The following is a 22,500-nucleotide window of genomic DNA, read 5'->3' as shown; positions in this document are numbered from 1 at the left end:
AGAATACACTCACTCACTCGCTGGCTCGCTCACACGCACGCACGCACGTACACACACACACACACACACACACACACACACACACACACACACACACACACACACACACACACACACACACACACACGCAGGACCAAGTGCTCGCACAAACACACACAGTAAAGCTCACACTCACACTTACTCTCACACACACACACACACACACACACACACACACACACACTCACACACACACACACACACACACACACACACACACACACACACACACACACACACAGAAACACACACACACACACGTCTGTTTTCTACTTTGTTTACTTTGCTTGCAGTCTTGTTACCAACTATACAAAAGTGGTGCAGTACAGCATTTGCTTTGAAATGTGCATGTATGAAGGACAAACATAGATGTAGTTGTTCGATGAAGACATTATCCCACTACTGCTGCTGTATGTAAGTCATGGGCTATCAATGCAGCTATAACAAACACTTGTGTACACATTCACAAACGCTACATTTGCAACACTCAACAGTGGCATCTACAGTACTGTGATTGGCCAAACAACAGATCAGGCCCCCTACTGACCAGACTGGACACTCATCTGCCCCTGGTAATATGAGTTGGAGACCCCTGACAGTGCTGCACTCTGACACGTACCGCAGGAATACCCCACTATGGGAACCTGAGGCCCATGGGCTGTGTACATCCTAGAGGAGACCTGGGCATTAAACGGTTCTGAAAACATTAAATATTTAATATAGGCCAGAGGTGCCCAACCCGTCAGCCAGGATTGACGTGTCGATCTCGGAGACTTTCCCTGTCGATCTCCCAAATAAAATGCCATTTAATGCTTTTTATACAGAAATAAAATGTATATTATGCATAATTGAGTTCGGCATTTTAGCCCGGCCCTAAAAAATATTTTCAGTTGCTCATTTGGCCCCCTGGGAAAAAGAATTGCCCACCCCTGTCCTAGAGTCCTAATCTTACTGTCCAGGGTTACACACACACACACACACACACACACACACACACACACACACACACACACACACACACAGACATCCTAGTCATAATCTTACTGTCCAGTCGTAGAGTCTCCTCCTGTAAAGTTGACTGGTTTATCCATGGAATCATCACTCTTCATGGACACACAGGTGGGGGTTGGGGAGGGTGGCCTCCTGTTAGAGATATATCCCCCCATCCTAGAGAAGAAGAGGAGAACTTCCATTAAGACAACCTTCCTCTCACTGCTCATATCTACTACCTACCACACACACACACACACACACACACACCTCCATCAGGAGAACATTCCTTTCACTGCTCATATACAATGAACACACACACCAACCAATGTGACAGGTAGCTTGTCTCTGAGCTCATAGGCTCTTCTCTGTCAGGGTACATACACCTGAACAACAGACGGGTCAAGTGTCCTACAGGGTTCAGGGGTTAGTGGTGGTGTGTTGCTGCCCTATAAGGGTTAGGGTTAGTGTCCTACAGGGTTCAGGGGTTAGTGGTGGTGTGTTGCTGCCCTATAAGGGTTAGGGTTAGTGTCCTACAGGGTTCAGGGGTTAGTGGTGGTGTGTTGCTGCCCTATAAGGGTTAGGGTTAGTGTCCTACAGGGTTCAGGGGTTAGTGGTGGTGTGTTGCTGCCCTATAAGGGTTAGTGTCCTACAGGGTTCAGGGGTTAGTGGTGGTGTGTTGCTGCCCTATAAGGGTTAGGGTTAGTGTCCTACAGGGTTCAGGGGTTAGTGGTGGTGTGTTGCTGCCCTATAAGGGTTAGTGTCCTACAGGGTTCAGGGGTTAGTGGTGGTGTGTTGCTGCCCTATAAGGGTTAGGGTTAGTGTCCTACAGGGTTCAGGGGTTAGTGGTGGTGTGTTGCTGCCCTATAAGGGTTAGTGTGCTACAGGGTTCAGGGGTTAGTGGTGGTGTGTTGCTGCCCTATAAGGCCACTTAAGGGTGGAGCATAGCAGTGTTCATTAACATTGCAAAGCCATCCCAGTCATCCGGGTAAGTTTAAGCATTCACACCATAACTCAAAGAAACTGGAATTGGATTTTGTAATATAAAACACAACACAAATGTATCAGCTGTATTTCACAGTAATTCACTTAGTCACTCACTCTCAAACACACACTCACACTCTCACTCACACACTCTCACTCACACTAACCCTGGCGTCTCACTCTGACTGAACTCTGGTCTCTGTGGAGCGGATCAAAGAGCAGTGGGGAGGAGGTGTGGGGGAGGGGCCTTATCTCCAGCACTCCCTACCTGAGAAGCACTGGCATCAGCGGTATTATAAGCACAGATGGGCAGCTCATCGGCCCTGGTAATTTGAGTTGGAGACCCCTGACATAGACAGTGCTGCACTCTGACACGTACCGCAGGAATACCCCACTATGGGAACCTGAGGCCCATGGGCTGTGAGTACTTGTTAGAGCTCGTTATGGGCTGTCAATACGGACTAATAGCAGCTTTATCCATGAGTGCAATGTATTCAGAGGCCATTTTTCTCTCATTGAAAGGCAACACCGACTAATCAAACATCCAGTCACAGCAATTAAGGGATCGCTTGAAAAGTCTTGAGGTGTTGTCACGTACTGTTTACCACTCTACCGATGGAAACATGAATGATCCTTCCCTCACATGACTGGAGTTTGATCTCTGAGTTCACCCAGCAGCACAATGACTCAACACCACGACCACTCACACATCATTCCATCCTCTCCACAGCAACGTTGGAGTAAACAAGCCAAACACAGAGACAAACAAACAAACAAATAAAGACGCAGACAGACAAACACATAAACAAACTGGGGCCCAGAGGGATAGTCTCATCTTACCTGCGTCTCGACCCGACGTCTCACTCTGACTGAACTCTGTGTCTCGACCCGGCGTCTCACTCTGACTGAACTCTGGTCTCGACCCGGCGTCTCACTCTGACTGAACTCTGGTCTCTGTGTCTCGACCCGGCGTCTCACTCTGACTGAACTCTGGTCTCGACCCGGCGTCTCACTCTGACTGAACTCTGGTCTCTGTGGAGCGGATCAAAGAGCAGTGGGGAGGAGGTGTGGGGGAGGAGGGGGCCTTATCTCCAGCACTCCCTACCTGAGAAGCACTGGCATCAGCGGTATTAAAGCACAGATAGGCGGGCAAGCACCCACACACGCACACATATACGGGACCAAGTGCTCGCCCTCACACACACACACACACACACACACACACACACACACACACACACACACACACACACACACACACACACACACACACACACACACACACACGTCCCACAGAATTGCGTGTGCATATACTGAAATCCAAGCTGAATTCAGAGTACATTCAACTGACACAGTCACAGCACAAACACATAAAGGTACAGAATGTTTTGACATAGGAGAAGTGTGTGTGTGTGTGTGTGTGTGTGTGTGATACTCTGTGGACTTTGGACCCTCCTTGATTTCTCTCTCTGTTTATGAACTTTATTGGCACCAATAGAAACTGGGTAGCTCTTTACAGATCGGTAGAAAGGGGGTACTATGACGGTAATATCTGGAAAGCGTTGTCATGATAACAACTCATAACATCTCACAATTTATTTCATAGTTTTAAAGTTGTTTCTCAAGTTCAGTTTACTCGTCTTTTCAGGCAGGGTCAAAACCAGGAGATCAGTCAAACAGGGAAACAGGGTCAAAGCAGGGTCATAGAGGACTCCCGCGTACACGTTGGAATGCATTCACTTTGAATGGGGTGACGTCATCCTTTACCGAACTGAATTGTGGCTTTGTTGGGACCCGTTGCGTTGAGTTTTATGAGTTGCTTGCGGCAAGAGTTGATAAATGTTCAACTTTTCGAGAGGAATGGGTCAGCCAATCAAATTGCCTCACATGCATAACTGACAGCACAGGCACTAGCCAATCAGATCGCGTTTAAGAGCGGGAAGCTAAACAAAAAAAGATAGCTGACCAAACTCCGTAGATGGTCGTATTTGTACCTAAAAGTTGTTTGTTTGACTTCTTATTGCTTAGATTTTTTTAAAGTTACAGAGAAATAGACACTGTACAATGTAAAAACCCCTTTTAATGTGGCTGAAAAATACGTCTGATGGGATTTGTGTCTGAGCCACCTATCTAATGTTAGCATGCTACTACTTACAAAGGTGAACAGCTTCCTAGTGGTGTGATTGGTTTGTTGACCTGTCAATCTCACTATAACGTCTCTGTTATCAACACAACCCCATGAGCCAGACTCCTCCTCCGCCATTCCTTGGATCAACGCATTCCAACGCATACGTGTGAGTCCAGTGTCATCAGGCAACACAGGATAACAAAACACAGGAGAGCAAAACACACAAGCCAATCTGGCAGGGAACACACAAGCCAATCAGGCAGGGAACACACAAGCCAATCAGGCAGGGAACAGGTGCAAGAAGACAGGTATAGATACTGAGGGATGGGAACAGGTGCAAGAAGACAGGTATAGATACTGAGGGATGGGAACAGGTGCAAGAAGACAGGTATAGATACTGAGGGACTAATGAGGAGATGAGCTGCAGGTGAAGAGATGGGCGGGGAATACCAGGAGAGAGGGATGAGCTGATTGGATGAGTGAGACGTGTGGGAGTGGCAGGATCTACAATGACAGGAGAGATAGTGATAGACATGAGAGCACACACACACACACACACACACACACAGACACACACACACACACACAGACACACACACACACACACACACACACACACGCACACACACTCTCCTCCATCCCTCCCCTCTCTCCCCTCCTGATTTTAATGTGTGTGTGTGTGTCTGTAGGTGATCCCCCTCCTTTCCTCCTACTCTCTCCCCTTCTGATTTTAACCTGTGTGTGTGTGTGTGTGTGTGTGTGTGTGTGTGTGTGTGTAGGTGGTCCCCCTACTCTCCTCCTCCTCTCTCCCTCCCCTCTCTCCCCTCCTTGGAGTGTACCGATTGGAGGGTTTTCAGGACTGCTACCAACAGTCTGGATGAGGGGCCTGCGACTCTCCACAGCTGCCCACCTCAGAGCGCCCCCCCCCCCCCCCACCTCTTCCCCTGCCACAGTGATGACTCTCTCCATCATGGAGAGGGATGTTAACAGACTCTTCAGGAGACAGAACCCCCACAAAGCAGTCGGGCCAGACTCTGTCTCTCCATCCATCCTGAAGCACTATGCTCATCAACTGTCTCCGGTCTCTGACTCCCGGACCATCAGCACCGGTTCCCCTCAAGGCTGCGTTCTTTCCCCTCTACTCTTCTCCCTGTACACTAACAGCTGCACCTCCATCTTTCCCCTCTACTCTTCTCCCTGTACACTAACAGCTGCACCTCCATCTTTCCCCTCTTCTCTTCTCCCTGTACACTAACAGCTGCACCTCCATCTTTCCCCTCTACTCTTCTCCCTGTACACTAACAGCTGCACCTCCATCTTTCCCCTCTACTCTTCTCCCTGTACACTAACAGCTGCACCTCCATCTTTCCCCTCTACTCTTCTCCCTGCACACTAACAGCTGCACCTCCATCTTTCCCCTCTACTCTTCTCCCTGTACACTAACAGCTGCACCTCCATCTTTCCCCTCTACTCTTCTCCCTGTACACTAACAGCTGCACCTCCATCTTTCCCCTCTACTCTTCTCCCTGTACACTAACAGCTGCACCTCCATCTTTCCCCTCTACTCTTCTCCCTGCACACTAACAGCTGCACCTCCATCTTTCCCCTCTACTCTTCTCCCTGTACACTAACAGCTGCACCTCCATCTTTCCCCTCTACTCTTCTCCCTGTACACTAACAGCTGCACCTCCATCTTTCCCCTCTACTCTTCTCCCTGTACACTAACAGCTGCACCTCCATCTTTCCCCTCTACTCTTCTCCCTGTACACTAACAGCTGCACCTCCATCTTTCCCCTCTACTCTTCTCCCTGTACACTAACAGCTGCACCTCCATCTTTCCCCTCTACTCTTCTCCCTGTACACTAACAGCTGCACCTCCATCTTTCCCCTCTTCTCTTCTCCCTGTACACTAACAGCTGCACCTCCATCTTTCCCCTCTACTCTTCTCCCTGTACACTAACAGCTGCACCTCCATCTTTCCCCTCTACTCTTCTCCCTGTACACTAACAGCTGCACCTCCATCTTTCCCCTCTACTCTTCTCCCTGTACACTAACAGCTGCACCTCCATCTTTCCCCTCTACTCTTCTCCCTGCACACTAACAGCTGCACCTCCATCTGCACCTCCAGTACCAAAACCTCACACCATCAGAGCAGCTTCTTCCCTTCTGCAGTTGGCCTCATCAACAAGAACCCCCCCACCACACTCGGACTCTTATCCCGCCACTACACACTTCATTAACATAAAGTATATCTGTCTCATTGTGTTACATTAACACACATCATTCTTGGACTACTCTATTATCATTGCACATACTCTTGTTTTACAGACTGTACAGCTCTTTTCATTTTGTCACATATTCTGTACATTTTATTTATATATTTTATGTATCGTTTTTTCCAATTGTTTGTAACAGTACTTTATATGTTGATTGTTTGCATATGCCATAGAAAATTCTGGATAGGTGTGAGCCTACTTGGCAATAAAAACGTTTCTGATTCTGAAATGGAGGTGAGCCCTGTCTGTCTCTCTGCCTGTCTGTCTCTCTGCCTGGCTCTCTGCTTGGTTCTCTGTGTGTCTGTCTGTCTCTGTCTGTCTGTCTGTCTACTTTCTCTCACTGTCTCTTAAAGTAACACTATGGAGTTTCTGGACCCTTCAGCTAGGGGGCTACTTTCTTCTGGACTATTCAGAAACGTATTTGCTGTCTTGCACTTGCTTGACGTTTGACTGGTAGGAAAGTTGTTGGGAAGCTAGCCAACATAGCCATCACAATAACATTACAAAGAAGCAGACGCAAGAGCACTTATTACAAGCATCAATGTTCAAGCATATTATACTAGCTTGCTAAGGATATGTCTTGCTAGCGGCTAAACTTAGCCAAACCTGTTGAAATTGTCTTACTTTGTTTATGACAAACTAGTGTCAACAACTTTCCTAACACGGTCAAATATTAAGCAAGTGCAACATAAGACAAAGCAAGACAGGAAAATAAGTTACTGAATAGTCCAACAGAAAGTAGCCCCCTACCTGGCGGCTCCAGAAACTCCATCTGTATTTAAGCTAAACTGATGACAATGGATTATAACTTCCAACTTAATGCACTAAAGGTTAGCTTATGCTGATACCAGCACACATACTATCAATGTGCACTTTCAAAGCAAATCTAGCATTAAATAAACAAAGAAGGCCAGCAAATGTGTTGAAGATTATTGTTCACAAACTGATGTACCAACAGTGCATCCAGAGGCAGGACATCTAACAGATGAGTAACAATATCATGAACAGAAGACATCAACTAATACACTTCCTGAACTAATGGTGTTGATGACATCATTGATAAACAAAGACTCTTAACCCTCTATACCCGCAATTCCTTGTGCGCACCTTATCATTGATCAACTAAGATATGCATTTTAGTTACACTGTGGACAATGGATATCACATCCAACTTAATGCAGTAAGGGTTAGTTTATGCTTATACAAGCACATGTAATATTAACTTGCACATTAAAAGTTAAATCTAGCATTAAACCAACTAATAAGGTCAACAAATCTGTTTTTAGACTATTGTTCACAAACTAACGTACCGACATTGCATCCGAAGGCATGAAATGTAACTGATGAGTAACAATATCATGAACAGAAGTACATGAGGCTTTTTCTCGGCTTTCCATCAACTAATACATTCCTGAACTATAGATATGGGGTTGATGACATCATTGATTAAACAAAGACAATGTACATTAACTACACACTGACAGCACACAGGTTGACAGATATTCATACAATCTCAATAATAATCTACAGGGGGGAGCTGTGGCGCAAGCGAATGGGTTGGAATACCCATGGGGTCCCGGTTCGAGTCCGACTCGCGGCCCTGTCCCAATCTTTCTCCGGCTCACTTCCTGTCTCTCTCTACTGTCCTTTCTGATTAAAGTCATAAAAGCCCAAAAATAAATCTTAAAAAAAAAATATGAATCTACATCTCCACATCTTGCTATATTTACATTTACATTTAGTAATGTATCACAGAACAATAAGAAATACAAAGTAGCCTATTTATACAACAGATATGGATAATCCTACAGTCCCCCCCCCCCTCCCCAGTCCATATCTCCATGTGTGTACAGGATTGAGAGAGACTGGTCCTGCTCTGTCTGCTGAGTCCATGCTGCATGCTGTCAATCACCTCTGGCTGATCAGGACACGCCTCCACTCTCCATTCATCTCACTGTTGTGCTCCCCTCAGGAAGAGGCTGTTTGCTGTGTGCTGCTGGAAGCTGAGAACATGTTCATGTTCCTCCCCAGACATTCTGCAGGAGAGATACTGATCTGTGTGTGTGCTGGATCCCACCCTGTCTTCATGAGCTTCTGGACCACAGACCCCATCCAGCTCAGGGCCTTGGCTCTACACACTGCTGCTCACTAACACCATCTGCAGGATAAAGGAGAAAATACAATAATCAATCAGTCTGTTCTAGGGATGCTCCGATCTGATCGGCGCCGATCATAATCGGCAGATATCCCCCTTATCGGTATCGATCGGGGTTCTCAAAACGGCCGATCAAACATGACCGATCAGATTACTTCAAATCTGCGAGAACTACTATCAGAGACGTTTCAATAAAACGTTAGAGACAGGCATTTCAGGCCGCTACTGGTAGAAAATGATTCTTTAAAAAAAAGAAGCTTGTGATTGGCTGTATCTCCATGTTATGAAATTTCATTGGCCCCCGTTGTCGGTGGCAGGTAGGTCAAACTACTGAGACCAAATGGCTTCGCCAGTCTGGCAATTTTACAAGGTGTCAGAGAAAGATAATACATTTGCAATTTGCAACGCCTGCTCCAAAGCAGTTCCCGGTGGAGGTAGATTAAATGGCAACACGGAGAAAGTTAAAGAGAAACTGTCATCTGGAGAGTTTAAAATGATACTAAACGAAGGCAAATCTACTGTATGTAGATCTTTCTGCTAAGTAGACGATGCAGATTCTAATAAGGCTGTTGGTTATGTCCAATGTAAGTTTATTTATAGAGCACATTTAAATACAGTATAAACTGACCAAAGTGCTGTACAATGACAATTAAAGGCAAATATAATAATGTAAGAAGTGTGAAGTTTTAATGAAATATGATTGCAACTCTCGTTCTCCACAACAACATGGATTAAACCCCGATGGTTGGATGTAGATAGTTTCAGAACGAACGTCAGCGTGCTAAAAGATCTTCAGTGGTAAGACTTGTCTGTTGAGCCTCCGTTGGTGTAGCATAAAACGTGAGTTTTATTAAGCGTGTGTAATGTGTAGCTATTTCATTCCGTTTGTTAACCTTTCCTGCTGCCTGTCTCTGAACGTAGTTGGAGATTGCAGGGGAGTAAAATGCTCCACGACAGAAGTAGATTACATGTTTTTAACTTCGGGGTTAATTCCCTTTCCTTTACGTCTGCTGCTGGTTAGTAAATACAGACAGCAGGAAAGGTTAACAAACGGGATGAAATAGCTAAAGACGCTATGCTTTAATAAAACTCACGTTACTCACATACTGGTTAACACTTTTGCAGCACTTAAATGTTTGTCGCTACTGTCCAAACTATGTGTCACCGTTGTCCCTCCTAAGTACATGCTCGTCTTAAAGGAGCCTCACCATTTTACTAAACATTCTTGCAATGTGAATCATTTAATTTAAATATGCCTATTGGCCTTATTGTGTACGCTTGTGCGTTTAACAGCGCTTGTTTGTGAGAGAGAGCATTTAACTGTTGATGCCCCAGTTAAATAGAGCCAGGATATTCATAAAAAACGTACAGTACGTCAATGAGGCATTAGTACTATGAACAGTTGAGAAAATGATTACGTCGGCCTCGGTTTGGATTCGAAAACAATATTTTACTGGCAGGTTGACTCCTAAAAATGCTGAGATGCTTATATTTATCAAGGCAAATCTGCCAGTGATGCTGCTTAATCAGAAGTAAGGCTTGACTACTCTACTCTATTCCCGGGAAAGCTTTTAAGTTCCAAGAGTGTCTAGACAGTGGAGTGTTGCATATGTGCTTCTTTTGTTGTGATTTTCATTTAAAGATTTTTATTTTTATTAATATTTATTATTATTTTAACATTTTATAGTAAGTGAGATCTTCTACACTGGAATGTTGCACGTTCCCTGCAATAAAGTTGATGGTTGTCAATTCATGATACTCTCTCGTCTTGTAATTTAAATACTTAAAATACAATACCAATGTTGTTAAGAATAATTCATTTAATAAATAATGCTACACAATAAACAGAATGCTTCAATCGACACCGTGATCGGTGATCGGTATTATCGGATCGGCAGATACTGATTTCAGTGATCGGTGATCGCTGATCGGCACCAAAAAACCTGATCGGAGCATCTCTAGTCTGTTCTGGACCACAGACCCCATCCAGCTCACAGCTGTCGTGTAAAGTAGCCTTTCCATCATATGTCAAGGGAAAAGACACAACAATCCACCAGTCTCCATGACGACGGTCTCCAAGTGACCCAGACTGCATGAGAGACAGAGGGCTGCTGTATTCTGACATCAGTAACAGCAGCCATGATAAACACATTCACACATTAGACACACTGCAGCAGAAACAGTAAGGGTGGAGCTAAAAACCACTGGTCCAATCAGAAGAAGAGAGTGGAGTCTGGCTCGACCAATAGAGATGGCAGCATATTCCCTTCATGGTGTTTGTAACCTTTTCCACAGTTAAACCTTACTGTTAAACAGCCCCTTACTGGGCTTGAACCTGTGACCTTGGGCATGGGAGCCTGAGACACACTATGATAATATAGTATTATGACTCTTACTGGAGTTACTGTCATGTGAGTTAATGACTGGAGTCATTTCAGAAACATAAGATGGACAGACAAACAGACAGAATGAAAAAAAGAAAGAAAGAAATATTGAGGAAAAAATAGACATGAAAAGAAAAAGAGGTGAGGGAAAGGAATGACAGTGACAGAGAGAGATGTGGGCCAAAGGTCAAGGTCAAAGGTCACAAACAAACATGATGAGTAAAAGATGACAAATAACCAAAGGATGAGATGAGATGTGAGACAGCCCTGAGCTGTTAGGTGTGAGACAGAGAAATAAAGGGGGAAGAACTAGGGAGAGAGAAGGATGAAAGAGGGATGAGCAAAAGCAGAGGACCACAGGGGATACAGCCAGAAAAGAGAGAATCTGGAGAACAGAAAATAAAAGACAGACATCCATGTTGGGTCTCATGTTATAAAGACCTGAGAGAGATGGTTAGATATTTACTCACATTAGTTCCTTCAGTTTATAGTGGGGGTCCTCCACTAGAGCAGAGAGCTGCTCCACATCTGATGCACTCAGCTTATTGACCCCCAGGTAGAGCAGTGTGAGACTTGAGGAGTGTGAGGTCAGGGCAGAGGCCAGATAGGAACAGCTCTTCTCTGTCAGGTTACAGCTAATCAGCCTGGGAGAAACATCATGATACATCTGAATATTAATCACCAATCCTCTATCCCCCACACACACTCAGGGATACACACACACACACACACACACTCAGGGATACACACACACACACACACACACACACACACACACACACACACACACACACACACACACACACAGGGACACCAAAACACACACACTCAGAGATAAAAATACACACATACCCAGGGGAACAAACTCACACACATCAACACACACACACACACACACACACACACACACTCAGGGATACAAAGTCACACAGACACACAATCACATACACACACACGGACACACACACACGGATATACAAGCACACATAGGGACATCGACACACATACGCACACACACACACTCAGGGATACACACACACACACGCAGAGAGATATATGCAGCCTAGGTGCTCCTGAAGCTCTGTCTCATATAACCACAAAAGAAAAAAACACCAATATACAATTAATTAATTAATTAATTAATTAATTAATTAATTAATTAATTAATTAATTAATTAATTAACAAAAAATACCTTTATACTATTAGTATTTCACCTACCCACACATATTACATGAAATTATGCTTACCTTAGTTGCTCCAGTTTGCAGTTTTGATGAGAAAGAGCAGAACATAGAAGTTTCACTCCTGAGTCTCCCAGCAGCTCATTGAGACCCAGGTCCAGCTGTGTGAGTCTTGAGGAGTGTGAGGTCAGGGCAGAGGCCAGATAGGAACAGCTCTTCTCTGTCAGGTTACAGCCCCACAGCCTGGGAGAAACATCATGATACATCTGAATATTAATCATCAATCCTCTATCCCCCACACACACTCAGGGATACAAACACACACACACACAGACACACACACACACACACACACACACACACACACAGGGACACCAAACACACACACTCAGGGATACACAGACACACACACACACACAGACACACACACACACACACACACACACACACACACAGGGACACCAAACACACACACACACACACACACACACACACACACACACACACACACACACACACACACACACACACACACACACACACACACACAGGGACACCAAAACACACACACTCTCAGGGATTCTGTAACGGTGCTGCTGCCCGTTACCTTGTCGGTAAGATACTGCGGGGCTAAACTACACACAGAAGACGGCTTGGAGTATATGTACACAGTTTATTTCCACACAAACATCACTGGCGGATTTCAACGCGATCCGGACTGCATCTGTGACGAGACACACATCACGGTAACTGAATGGCCTTTCCTTCGGCGTGTGGCAGGCGCTATACGGGGCTGGACAGCAGCGGAGTGCTGGCTGTGTAGTGGAGTGTGGCCTTCTAGACGCAGCCCAGAGGAGCAACCCGATGGAAAGTGGGGAAGGACATGTGAACTGTGGGGGCATGGAACGTCTAACGTGAACAAGCCAAAGGGGTGTGATGAATTGTAATTTGTTTAGAATACTTATAATACGATCGTCTGTGTGTACGCCCGTGTTGATTGCTGTAGAGAAAGGTATTTAGTGATAATGAGTCGAAATAGGTATTTGTTATTGATGATTGATTTTAGTGTGATGTGCGTAATGGTTCAGGCCGGGTAATTAAAACCGGCGCAGAACAGGTGTTCGGGAGCGTCGAGTCTGAGGGGAACAACTTCCCACCCCTGTAGACGGAGAAGTTCAATGTTTAGATTGGAGCGCGACACATATGTTAAGTTGACTCATGATTATTGAGAGTTTACCTGTGCATTTGTGTAGCTGAATTGTTTAGGGCTGTTCATTTGTTTAGTTTGGAGCGCGACACATTTGTTAAATTTAATCAGAGCGATTGAGAGTTTACCTGTGGAGCTGAATTGTTTAGGGCTTATTTATTGATCAAGAATGATGGTGTGGAGTTTTTTGCTTCTGTAAAAATGTTCTCCAATCTGGCGTGTTTACCTACATACCAACGGCCATTAAACCATTTTTGTACCACGAACATCCCAGACACTGCCTCCATTTTTTTCCATCGCCGCACGGTCATCCTCGCTACTGATACAAACACACACATACCCAGGGGAACAAACTCACACACATCAACACACACACACACACACACACACTCAGGGATACAAAGCCACAGACACACAATCATGGATACACACACACACGGATATACAAACACACATAGGGATATCGACACACACACGCACACAAACACACTCAGGGATACACACACACAAGCAGAGAGATATATGCAGCCTATGTGCTCCTGAAGCTCTGTCTCATATAACCACAAAAGTAAAAAAACACCAATATACTATGAACTAACTAAACAAAAAATACCTTTATACTATTAGTATTTCACCTACCCACACATATTACATGAAATTATGCTTACTGTAGTTGCTCCAGTTTGCAGTTTTGATGAGAAAGAGCAGAACATAGAAGTTTCACTCCTGAGTCTCCCAGCAGCTTATTGTTCCCCAGGTTCAGCTGTGTGAGACTTGAGGAGTGTGAGGTCAGGGCAGAGGCCAGATAGGAACAGCTCTTCTCTGTCAGGTTACAGTTACCCAGCCTGGGAGAAACATCATGATATATCTGAATATTAATCACCAATCCTTTAACACACACACACACCACACACCACACACCACACACCACACACCACACACACACACACACACACACACACACACACACACACACACACAAACACACACACACAAACAAACACAAACACACACTGAAAGAAACACACAATCATGGAAACACACACACACACACAGACACACACACACACACACACACACACACACATATAGGGACACCGACACGCACACACCCGCACTCAGGGATACACACACACGCAGAGATACAAAGCCAAACACACACTGACACAAACACACAGTCATGGATACACACATCCCCCCCCCCCCCCCACACACACACACGCACACATAGGGACACCGACTCGCACACACCCGCACTCAGGGATACACACACACGCAGAGACATATATGCAGCCTAGGTGCTCCTGAAGCTCTGTCTCATATAACCATCAAAGGAAAACAACACCAACAATTAATTAATTAATTAATTAATTAATTAATTAATTAAACAAAAAATACCTTTATACTATAAGTATTTCACCTACCCACACAAATTACATGAAATGATACTTACCATAGTTGCTCCAGTTTGCAGTTTTGATGAGAAAGAGCAGAACATAGAAGTTCCACTCCTGAGTCTCCCAGCAGCTTATTGTCCCCCAGGATCAGCAGTTTGAGACTTGAGGAGTGTGAGGTCAGGGCAGAGGCCAGATAGGAACAGCTCTTCTCTGTCAGGTTACAGTCAGACAGCCTGGGAGAAACATCATGATATGTCTGAATATTAATCACCAATCCTTTAACACACACACACACACCACACACCACACACCACACACCACACACCACACACCACACACACACACACACACCCACACACACACACACACACACACACACACACACACACACATATATATGCAGCCTAGGTGCTCCTGAAGCTCTGTCTCATATAATCACCAAAGGAAAACACCAACATACATGCAATTAATTAAACTAAAAATGCCTTCATAATATAAGTATTTCAGTCCCCCCCCCCCCCCCCCCACCCCCCACCCACACAATCACACACAAATACGAACACACACCCACACTCAGACACATACACTTGCACCCATACATATTCACACACACAACGTGACATCAGGACAGAGGCCAGATAGGAAAGCACTGGCCTAACAGGTATGCGGATGCTGAAGACTGCCACACACACACACACACACACACACACACACACACACACACACACACACATAGACTAAACCTACTCATATGGACACATCATGGACTGTTGACATTCACACACCAAAACACACATGGTCTGAAGGCCAACTTTTTCTGCTGGACACTCCTTTACCACAATCTCATGTTTGAAGCAATGCTTCAAGGGACTGAATATATAGTTTGATATGTATGACTCCTTTGTTGGTTAGTTTTGAAATGATTGAAAAGGTTCATGAATGTTGCCCTTAAAGCTGAGTGAACTAAGGACATTGTTTGTCTTGTGTTCTCAAGTTGCACCTCTACAGAGTCGAATTTATGTTTAATAACTTGAGTTTCGGAGTTGAAGCCAAATCTGTTACAATGTAGGCAACTGCTAGCTAGATAGATAGATAATGTAGGCAACTGCTAGCTAGATAGATAGATAATGTAGGCAACTGCTAGCTAGATAGATAGATAATGTAGGCAACTGCTAGCTAGCTACTTGCTCAAATTCAAACGACTTCTCTAAACTGACAAGCTTGGAGCAGGCTCTGTTCAATGATTGGCTCAGGGGGCGGGAGGCGGGATGCGCCTTCCAGGCAGCTGCTGCCTTGAAGTCAGCGGTGAGGGCTCAAAACACCATTAAGCTGCAAGCCATCACGCGTGCTATGCATGTCAGCGAATATGTTCTCAATAGCATGTTTCAAGTAGGCTACAGCCGAACCCTCGTTCTGGTTTGATCAACAGTAATCGAGTTGATGAGCATGTCTTCATGTCTGATCAATACGCAACCTTGAGGTGCGTGGATGGACACAGCGGCCAGCTGCCAATCACTCAATTACTCAACCTGCGTATGCATCCTGACTTCATCAGTCGCCGGTGATTTTGAGCATTCCATTCTCAGTATTCATGGCTTTCAATGTATTAAAATATCTGCTATGTTGAGGACCTACACAGGTGTAGGCTATTATTTGATTTGTCTACCCGTTTGAACGAGTACCAGTAGACCCCGGGGCCTCGGGAGAGGCAGACAACAGCATTGGTTTATCAATGAAAGCTCAGCTCATTCTGAAGAGAGCGGATGGATTTGTGTTGCATCTAAAATATAATAATATTAATATTATCATTGATAAACCATTGCGGTTGGTAACTGTCTACTGCTGCAACGTGCACGAATACCCCTGTACAAATGCTAATGAAATTTCAGCTCAAAATACTGACAAAAGTTTGATTAACGATTTCCGATTTGGTGCGCCAATGGAGGACGCCGCCAATAGAAGTTAAACACACTCTTAAACATATTTGTGGACAGTTTTAATAATAAAAACTAAAAGAATGGTATGTATGTTTGTATAATAAAAACTAAAAGAATGGTATGTATGTTTGTATAATAAAAATGAAAAGTAACAATAGAGAATTTCATCATTTGTGTGTTCATTACTGACCACTGGTTAGTTCTAGATTCTATTGATATACATTCCAGTAGTTTGCATATATATGTAAAGACGTAAACCTTGATAATATTTAAACCATACATGATTGCACAATGGGGCTTGGACTATTGTCAATCTATTACCCTATCTATTTCAATCTAAAGTGGAGGCAAAAATATTCACTCAAGCATAGCCTCCATTATTTATCAAATGGTAAAAAAAAGAAAAAAACAAAGCTAATAAGGTGACAAGGTAACACAGACTGCGCATATTTTTTTGGGAAAATGACACACACACACACACACTTCATGAAATGATACTTACCATAGTTCCTTCAGTTTGCAGTTTTGATGAGAAATCGCAGAACATAGAAGTTCCACTCCTGAGTTTCCCAGCATCTCATTGTTACTCAGGTTCAGATGTGTGAGACTTGAGGAGTGTGAGGTCAGGGCAGAGGCCAGATAGGAACAGCTCTTCTCTGTCAGGTTACAGTTATTCAGCCTGGGAGAAACATCATGATACATCTGAATATTAATCATCATTCCTATATCCCCTCACCCACACTCAGGGACACACACACACACACAGATACACCGACACACACACATACACACACACACACATACACTCACACACAGATATATGCAGCCTAGGTGCTCCTGAAGCTCTATCTCATATAATCACCAAAGGAAAACACCAACATACATACAGTACACACATATACTACGAACACACACCCACACTCACACACATACACTTGCACCCATAAAAACACACACACAACGTGACATCAGGACAGAGGCCAGATAGGAAAGCACTGGCCTAACAGGTATGCGGATGATGAAGACTCTAGAGATGCTACACACACACACACACACACACACACACACACACACACACACACACACCACAATAGACTAAACCTACTCATATGGACACATCATGGACTGTTCACATTCACACACCAAAACACACATGGTCTGAAGGCCAACTTTTTCTGTTGGACACTCCTTTGCCACAATCTCATGTTTGAAGCAATGCTTCAAGGGACTGAATATATAATTTGATATGTATGACTCCTTTGTTGGTTAGCTTGAAATGATTGAAAAGGTTCATGAATGTTGCCCTTAAAGCTGACTGAACTAAGGACATTGTTTGTCTTGTGTTCTCAAGTTGCACCTCTACAGAGTCGAATTTATGTTTAATAACTTGAGTTTCTGAGTTGAAGCCAAATCTGTTACAATGAAGGCAACTGCTAGCTAGATAGATAGATAGATAATGTAGGCAACTGCTAGCTAGCTACTTGCTCAAATTCAAACGACTTCTCTAAACTGGCAAGCTTGGAGCATGCTCTGTTCTGATTGGCTCAGGGGGCAGGAGGCGGGAATGCGCCTTCCAGGCAGCTGCTGCCTTGAAGTCAGCGGTGAGGGCTCAAAACACCATTAAGCTGCAAGCCATCACGCGTGCTATGCATGTCAGCGAATATGTTCTCCATAGCATGTTTGAAGTAGGCTACAGCCGAACCCTCGTTCTGGTTTGTTCAACAGTAATCGAGTTGATGAGCATGTCTTCATGTCTGATCAATACGCAACTGTGAGGTGCGTGGATGGACAGAGCGGCCAGCGGCCAATCACTCAATTACTCAACCTGCGTATGCATCCTGACTTCATCTGTCGCCGGTGATTTTGAGCATTCCATTCTCAGTATTCATGGCTTTCAATGTATTAAAATATCTGCTTTGTTGAGGACCTAGACAGGTGTAGGCTATTATTTGATTTGTCTACCCGTTTGAACGAGTACCAGTAGACCGCGGGGCCTCGGGAGAGGCAGACAACAGCATTGGTTTATCAATGAAAGCTCAGCTCATTCTGAAGAGAGCGGATAGATTTGTGTTGCATCTAAAATATAATAATATTAATATTATCATTGATAAACCATTTGGTTGTAAACTGTCTACTGCTGCATCGTGCACAAATACACCTGTCTTCGCCAACCATTGTGCCACCATACAATCATTAAGGAAAGAATAGAAAAAGAAAGCCTTTATTGTAATTGTATTCTCATACAACGTCATTTCAATTAAAGGAGGTATGTTTCATTCACCATAAGATTGTGTGCATGTTATCTTAGCAGGCCTTGCGCACCACAACACATTGAACAAATTCCCTGTCCCGAAAATCTTTCCTACACCATATTTTTATTGACCAGCAGGTGTCACTGGAGTGCATTCAAAGCTTTGAGTAATGCACCTTTATTCAACACGCCTGGCTGGAAAGCTTTGAGGATTCACAAAGCTTCATTTCGCCATCACTAGCAAAAAGTAACAACAAAGGGTGTCGAAAAAAACAGATAACAAAGAACTTAGAACACACTCAAGGGTTCAATTCACACAAGCCTTCGCTGGGAATCAAATCAAGACTGAGCAAAGAGACAGAAAATCAGGAGGCTTAGGGAGGCTAACAAGGCTCAGGTGAACTTAATGAAACAATAAGGGCAAGGAACAAACACGTAACTGGCAAACAGGAACACTGGGGTCCCCACATGGACAATAGGGGTATTACAGTCCAAAAGTCCTGACACTACAGGGTTCAGGGGTTAGTGGTGGTGTGTTGCTGCCCTTTAACATAGATATCCTATATAAAGGCTAGATGTCTCACGGTGGAGTCTTGAACGTCCGCACAGGAGGCCATCTTGTGACAGGATAGCTTCCTGGAGGGATCAGTGGTACGTTAGGTAACGTCAGTGATCTTCACAATCGTTAACACTCTTATCTCGCTGAAATCTTGATGGATTTACAATTGCCTTGGTTTCTTACAAACGTCATTACCGTGGTTATAAATATGGATGCCTGAACATGTTGAAATGTGCAGCTTATTGTGTATCACGGCTCGTCTACTACTCAGTCATTTTGCATCAATTGGAGAGGCATAATTGTTCTTTCTTTTCAATATAACAATTAAGTTGCACATGATATAACTGAAGTTGCACATGATTTCCAATCGGGTTGGTTTGTTAAACATCTTACATTATGATTTTGTCAGGAAATTGCTGACTTTATTGCCAGTGAAGATGCCAGAGTTGTGTGCAGCCTATGGATGTTCTATTGAACGTTCTCTCGAAACGAGATCCTGTTGCCATTCTGTATGCTGAGTTTTAGTAGCCTAGATATTGATTTTACATAAATAGCTTGTGCATGTGTGTATTTATTGCACCTATCTGTTTTGTTCATATGAAAACCCATGTTTATAATTCTTCATAAGTATGCAGTGTCATAAATACATCTCTGTACAGGGTGGGGATTTCAACATGGAGCATTTATTATTTATTTATTTGTGAAGGGAAATCTTGTACCTATTTTAGAACATTATTTGATTTTTTAGAACATAACATAATTATTCATTTAAAAAGTACGTACCACTACAATGTTATGGGTGAACGAGCTCCCTTGTCGCAAAATGGCCGCCATGTGCGAACATTCGGCGCCGTCGGCCAGAAACGCGGGCGAGACATCTAGGGCCCTATTTAGACGATCAGAAACGCAAGTAGGACGGCGCCAAACGCAAGTAGCTGTGTGGGCGGCTCTATGGCGCAGTTGCGGCGGAAAAAACACACTTGCGCCCAGCGCAAGTGTCAAAAGGGTTGGTCCAAAGGAGGTTACTCAGCCATAGGTGTGGTTTGGGCGTAATATGCAATAAACCAATCAGAGCGTCATCTCACATTCCCTTTAAGAGCGAGGAGCGCATATTCCATAGCGGCTTGTTATTATAATGGCGGAATTACCTGGAGGAAGACCGGAAAAGATCATAGCCGAGGAGACAGACGTGAGATTTACACCAATTTTTTGGCAAGCCATATATAATTACAAGAAAAAAAAAAAGTATTTACCACATGAGGAAATCATTGTGATATCCATATCCAATATATTTAGAAAATAGGCATACATCTAGCGTACACATTGACCCAAATGATTCAGGTTAATTGAAGCTGCGTGACATTTGATTTATTGTATGGCTTTGTTGCATTTATTTCATGCCAGTATTATTATAAATCTTGTAAACTCATCTCTGTGTATGTGGACTTTATTTATGTACCTTGGGTTTGGTCAGCTGGTGCACTGGGTTGGGTGCCGATTTCCATGCCATAAATTAGTGTGAATCTCTTGTGTAGACGAGAGAGGTAAAGTGTAGGCTACTGTGCAGCCAAGCACGCGTCCTTAGCGTTCTGAATACCCGCCACAGACTTTAGACACTGCGCCTCTGACATTAGACTAGCTTTTTTCTGGTCAATGGCGCACAGCGCTGTTTTGAAACTGCAAAATACCACTTGCGCCAGAGAAACGCCTTCTCTGTTCCGCCCCCGCCCATGTCGGCGAAAGTTCATTTCGACGCACGCCTCTGGAGGGAAAATCGCGCTGTGCGCCGGGTGCAAGATAGGAATGATACATGCGTCGGTGACAATGTCAATTGCGCTGGGTGCAAGATAGCCTTTATATTGTATTGGTTGTAATGGGAAGGGGCCTTTATATAGGATATATATGCCCTATAAGGCCACTTAAGGGTGGATCATAACAGTGTTCAATAACATTGCAAAAGCCAGTTTGGATCCAAAAGCACATGCCAGCCATCTGGGTAAGTTTTAGCATTCACACCAGAACTCAAAGAAACTGGAATTGGACTTTGTAATATAAAATGTGATACATTTGGTATACAACCAAGCCTGACATTAAAGATATTTACAGGAAAAGTATAATAAAGACAAATATTTTACATACTCAAAATGAGCCTAAAGTTAAGTAACCCATAGAAAACAACAAACAACTCACGTATAATATATTGTTTAGTGTTTGACCTTCAATCCATATCAGACTGATGTGAGGTATGAACTGCAGTCAGGAGTGTTTGCTCTACTCTCAGTTTAGGAGAAATGTTCTCTTATCAGGGCAGTTCATTAACCAGGAACAAAGTCAACTAGTCAACTGTATAACTGTCACTCTGTCTGAAGAGTTTTATATAAACTACCCTCAGCACTGTGTCCCCCTAATGCTCTTCTCTCATGTGTTTGCTGATTAATTGACTTGCTTCATATTTCCTCTGCAGTCGTTCTCTCTCTCTCTCACTACATTTCACCTGCTGACAGAGGAGGGCTGCTGGATTTGTGCTTGTCGCCCCAAGTTATTATAATTATATATTATATCTTTAATGCCTTGCTCCTCCTTTGCTCAGAAACATCCACACACACACACACACACACACACAAGTTACAGGCTGTGCAAATGTATACAAATATAACATTTATGTTTCGTCTTGAATTGATCCTTCTGATGTGGTCACTATTCTGATTATGGTCTCATTCTGAAGTACCTGCCATAGCTGTGTAATTAGACTAGTCCCACTGTAACTTCTGAGTGGTAGAATGTTATTTTAGGGGATTGCAAATGCATAGCAATGGGTCTTCATGTACAAAACCAAGCAATTTAGAGTATGGGCTCTCTTTCTCTTTCTCTTTCTTCTTCTGCTCTTTCTGCTGCACATACACACCCTAAGCTACAGACAGGTAGTTACAAATCTATGATAGTGTGGTGTATTTCTCTAAATAATCACACAGTAGACACACACACACACACACACACACACACACACACAC

The 22,500-nt window shown here is 43.9% G+C and overlaps 2 protein-coding genes across 2 annotated transcripts in view; both read right to left on the bottom strand.

Annotated features, from left to right (window-relative positions):
- Window positions 1-7,733, bottom strand: part of LOC308368168 (NACHT, LRR and PYD domains-containing protein 3-like) — a gene marked incomplete at both ends in the record, with an annotated part of 35,063 nt that extends 27,330 nt beyond the window's left edge. The window contains 3 exons of the mRNA XM_080842268.1: window positions 2,181-2,212; window positions 2,854-3,045; window positions 7,728-7,733. Of these exons, the coding sequence (XP_080698394.1) occupies window positions 2,181-2,212; window positions 2,854-3,045; window positions 7,728-7,733 (230 nt within the window). The remainder of the gene's footprint in view (window positions 1-2,180; window positions 2,213-2,853; window positions 3,046-7,727) is intronic.
- Window positions 7,734-11,422: 3,689 nt separating this feature from the next.
- LOC308368160 (protein NLRC3-like) overlaps window positions 11,423-22,500 on the bottom strand; it is a gene marked incomplete at both ends in the record, with an annotated part of 46,164 nt that continues 35,086 nt past the window's right edge. The window contains 4 exons of the mRNA XM_080842257.1: window positions 11,423-11,528; window positions 12,205-12,365; window positions 14,070-14,174; window positions 14,855-14,959. Of these exons, the coding sequence (XP_080698383.1) occupies window positions 11,423-11,528; window positions 12,205-12,365; window positions 14,070-14,174; window positions 14,855-14,959 (477 nt within the window). The remainder of the gene's footprint in view (window positions 11,529-12,204; window positions 12,366-14,069; window positions 14,175-14,854; window positions 14,960-22,500) is intronic.

This window comes from Sprattus sprattus (assembly GCF_963457725.1).
Source record: "Sprattus sprattus genome assembly, chromosome: 1".
In the NCBI taxonomy this organism is placed as follows: Eukaryota; Metazoa; Chordata; class Actinopteri; order Clupeiformes; family Clupeidae; genus Sprattus; species Sprattus sprattus.
Note: the sequence above shows the minus strand (reverse complement) of the source record. Positions and strands in the feature narration are given on the sequence as shown.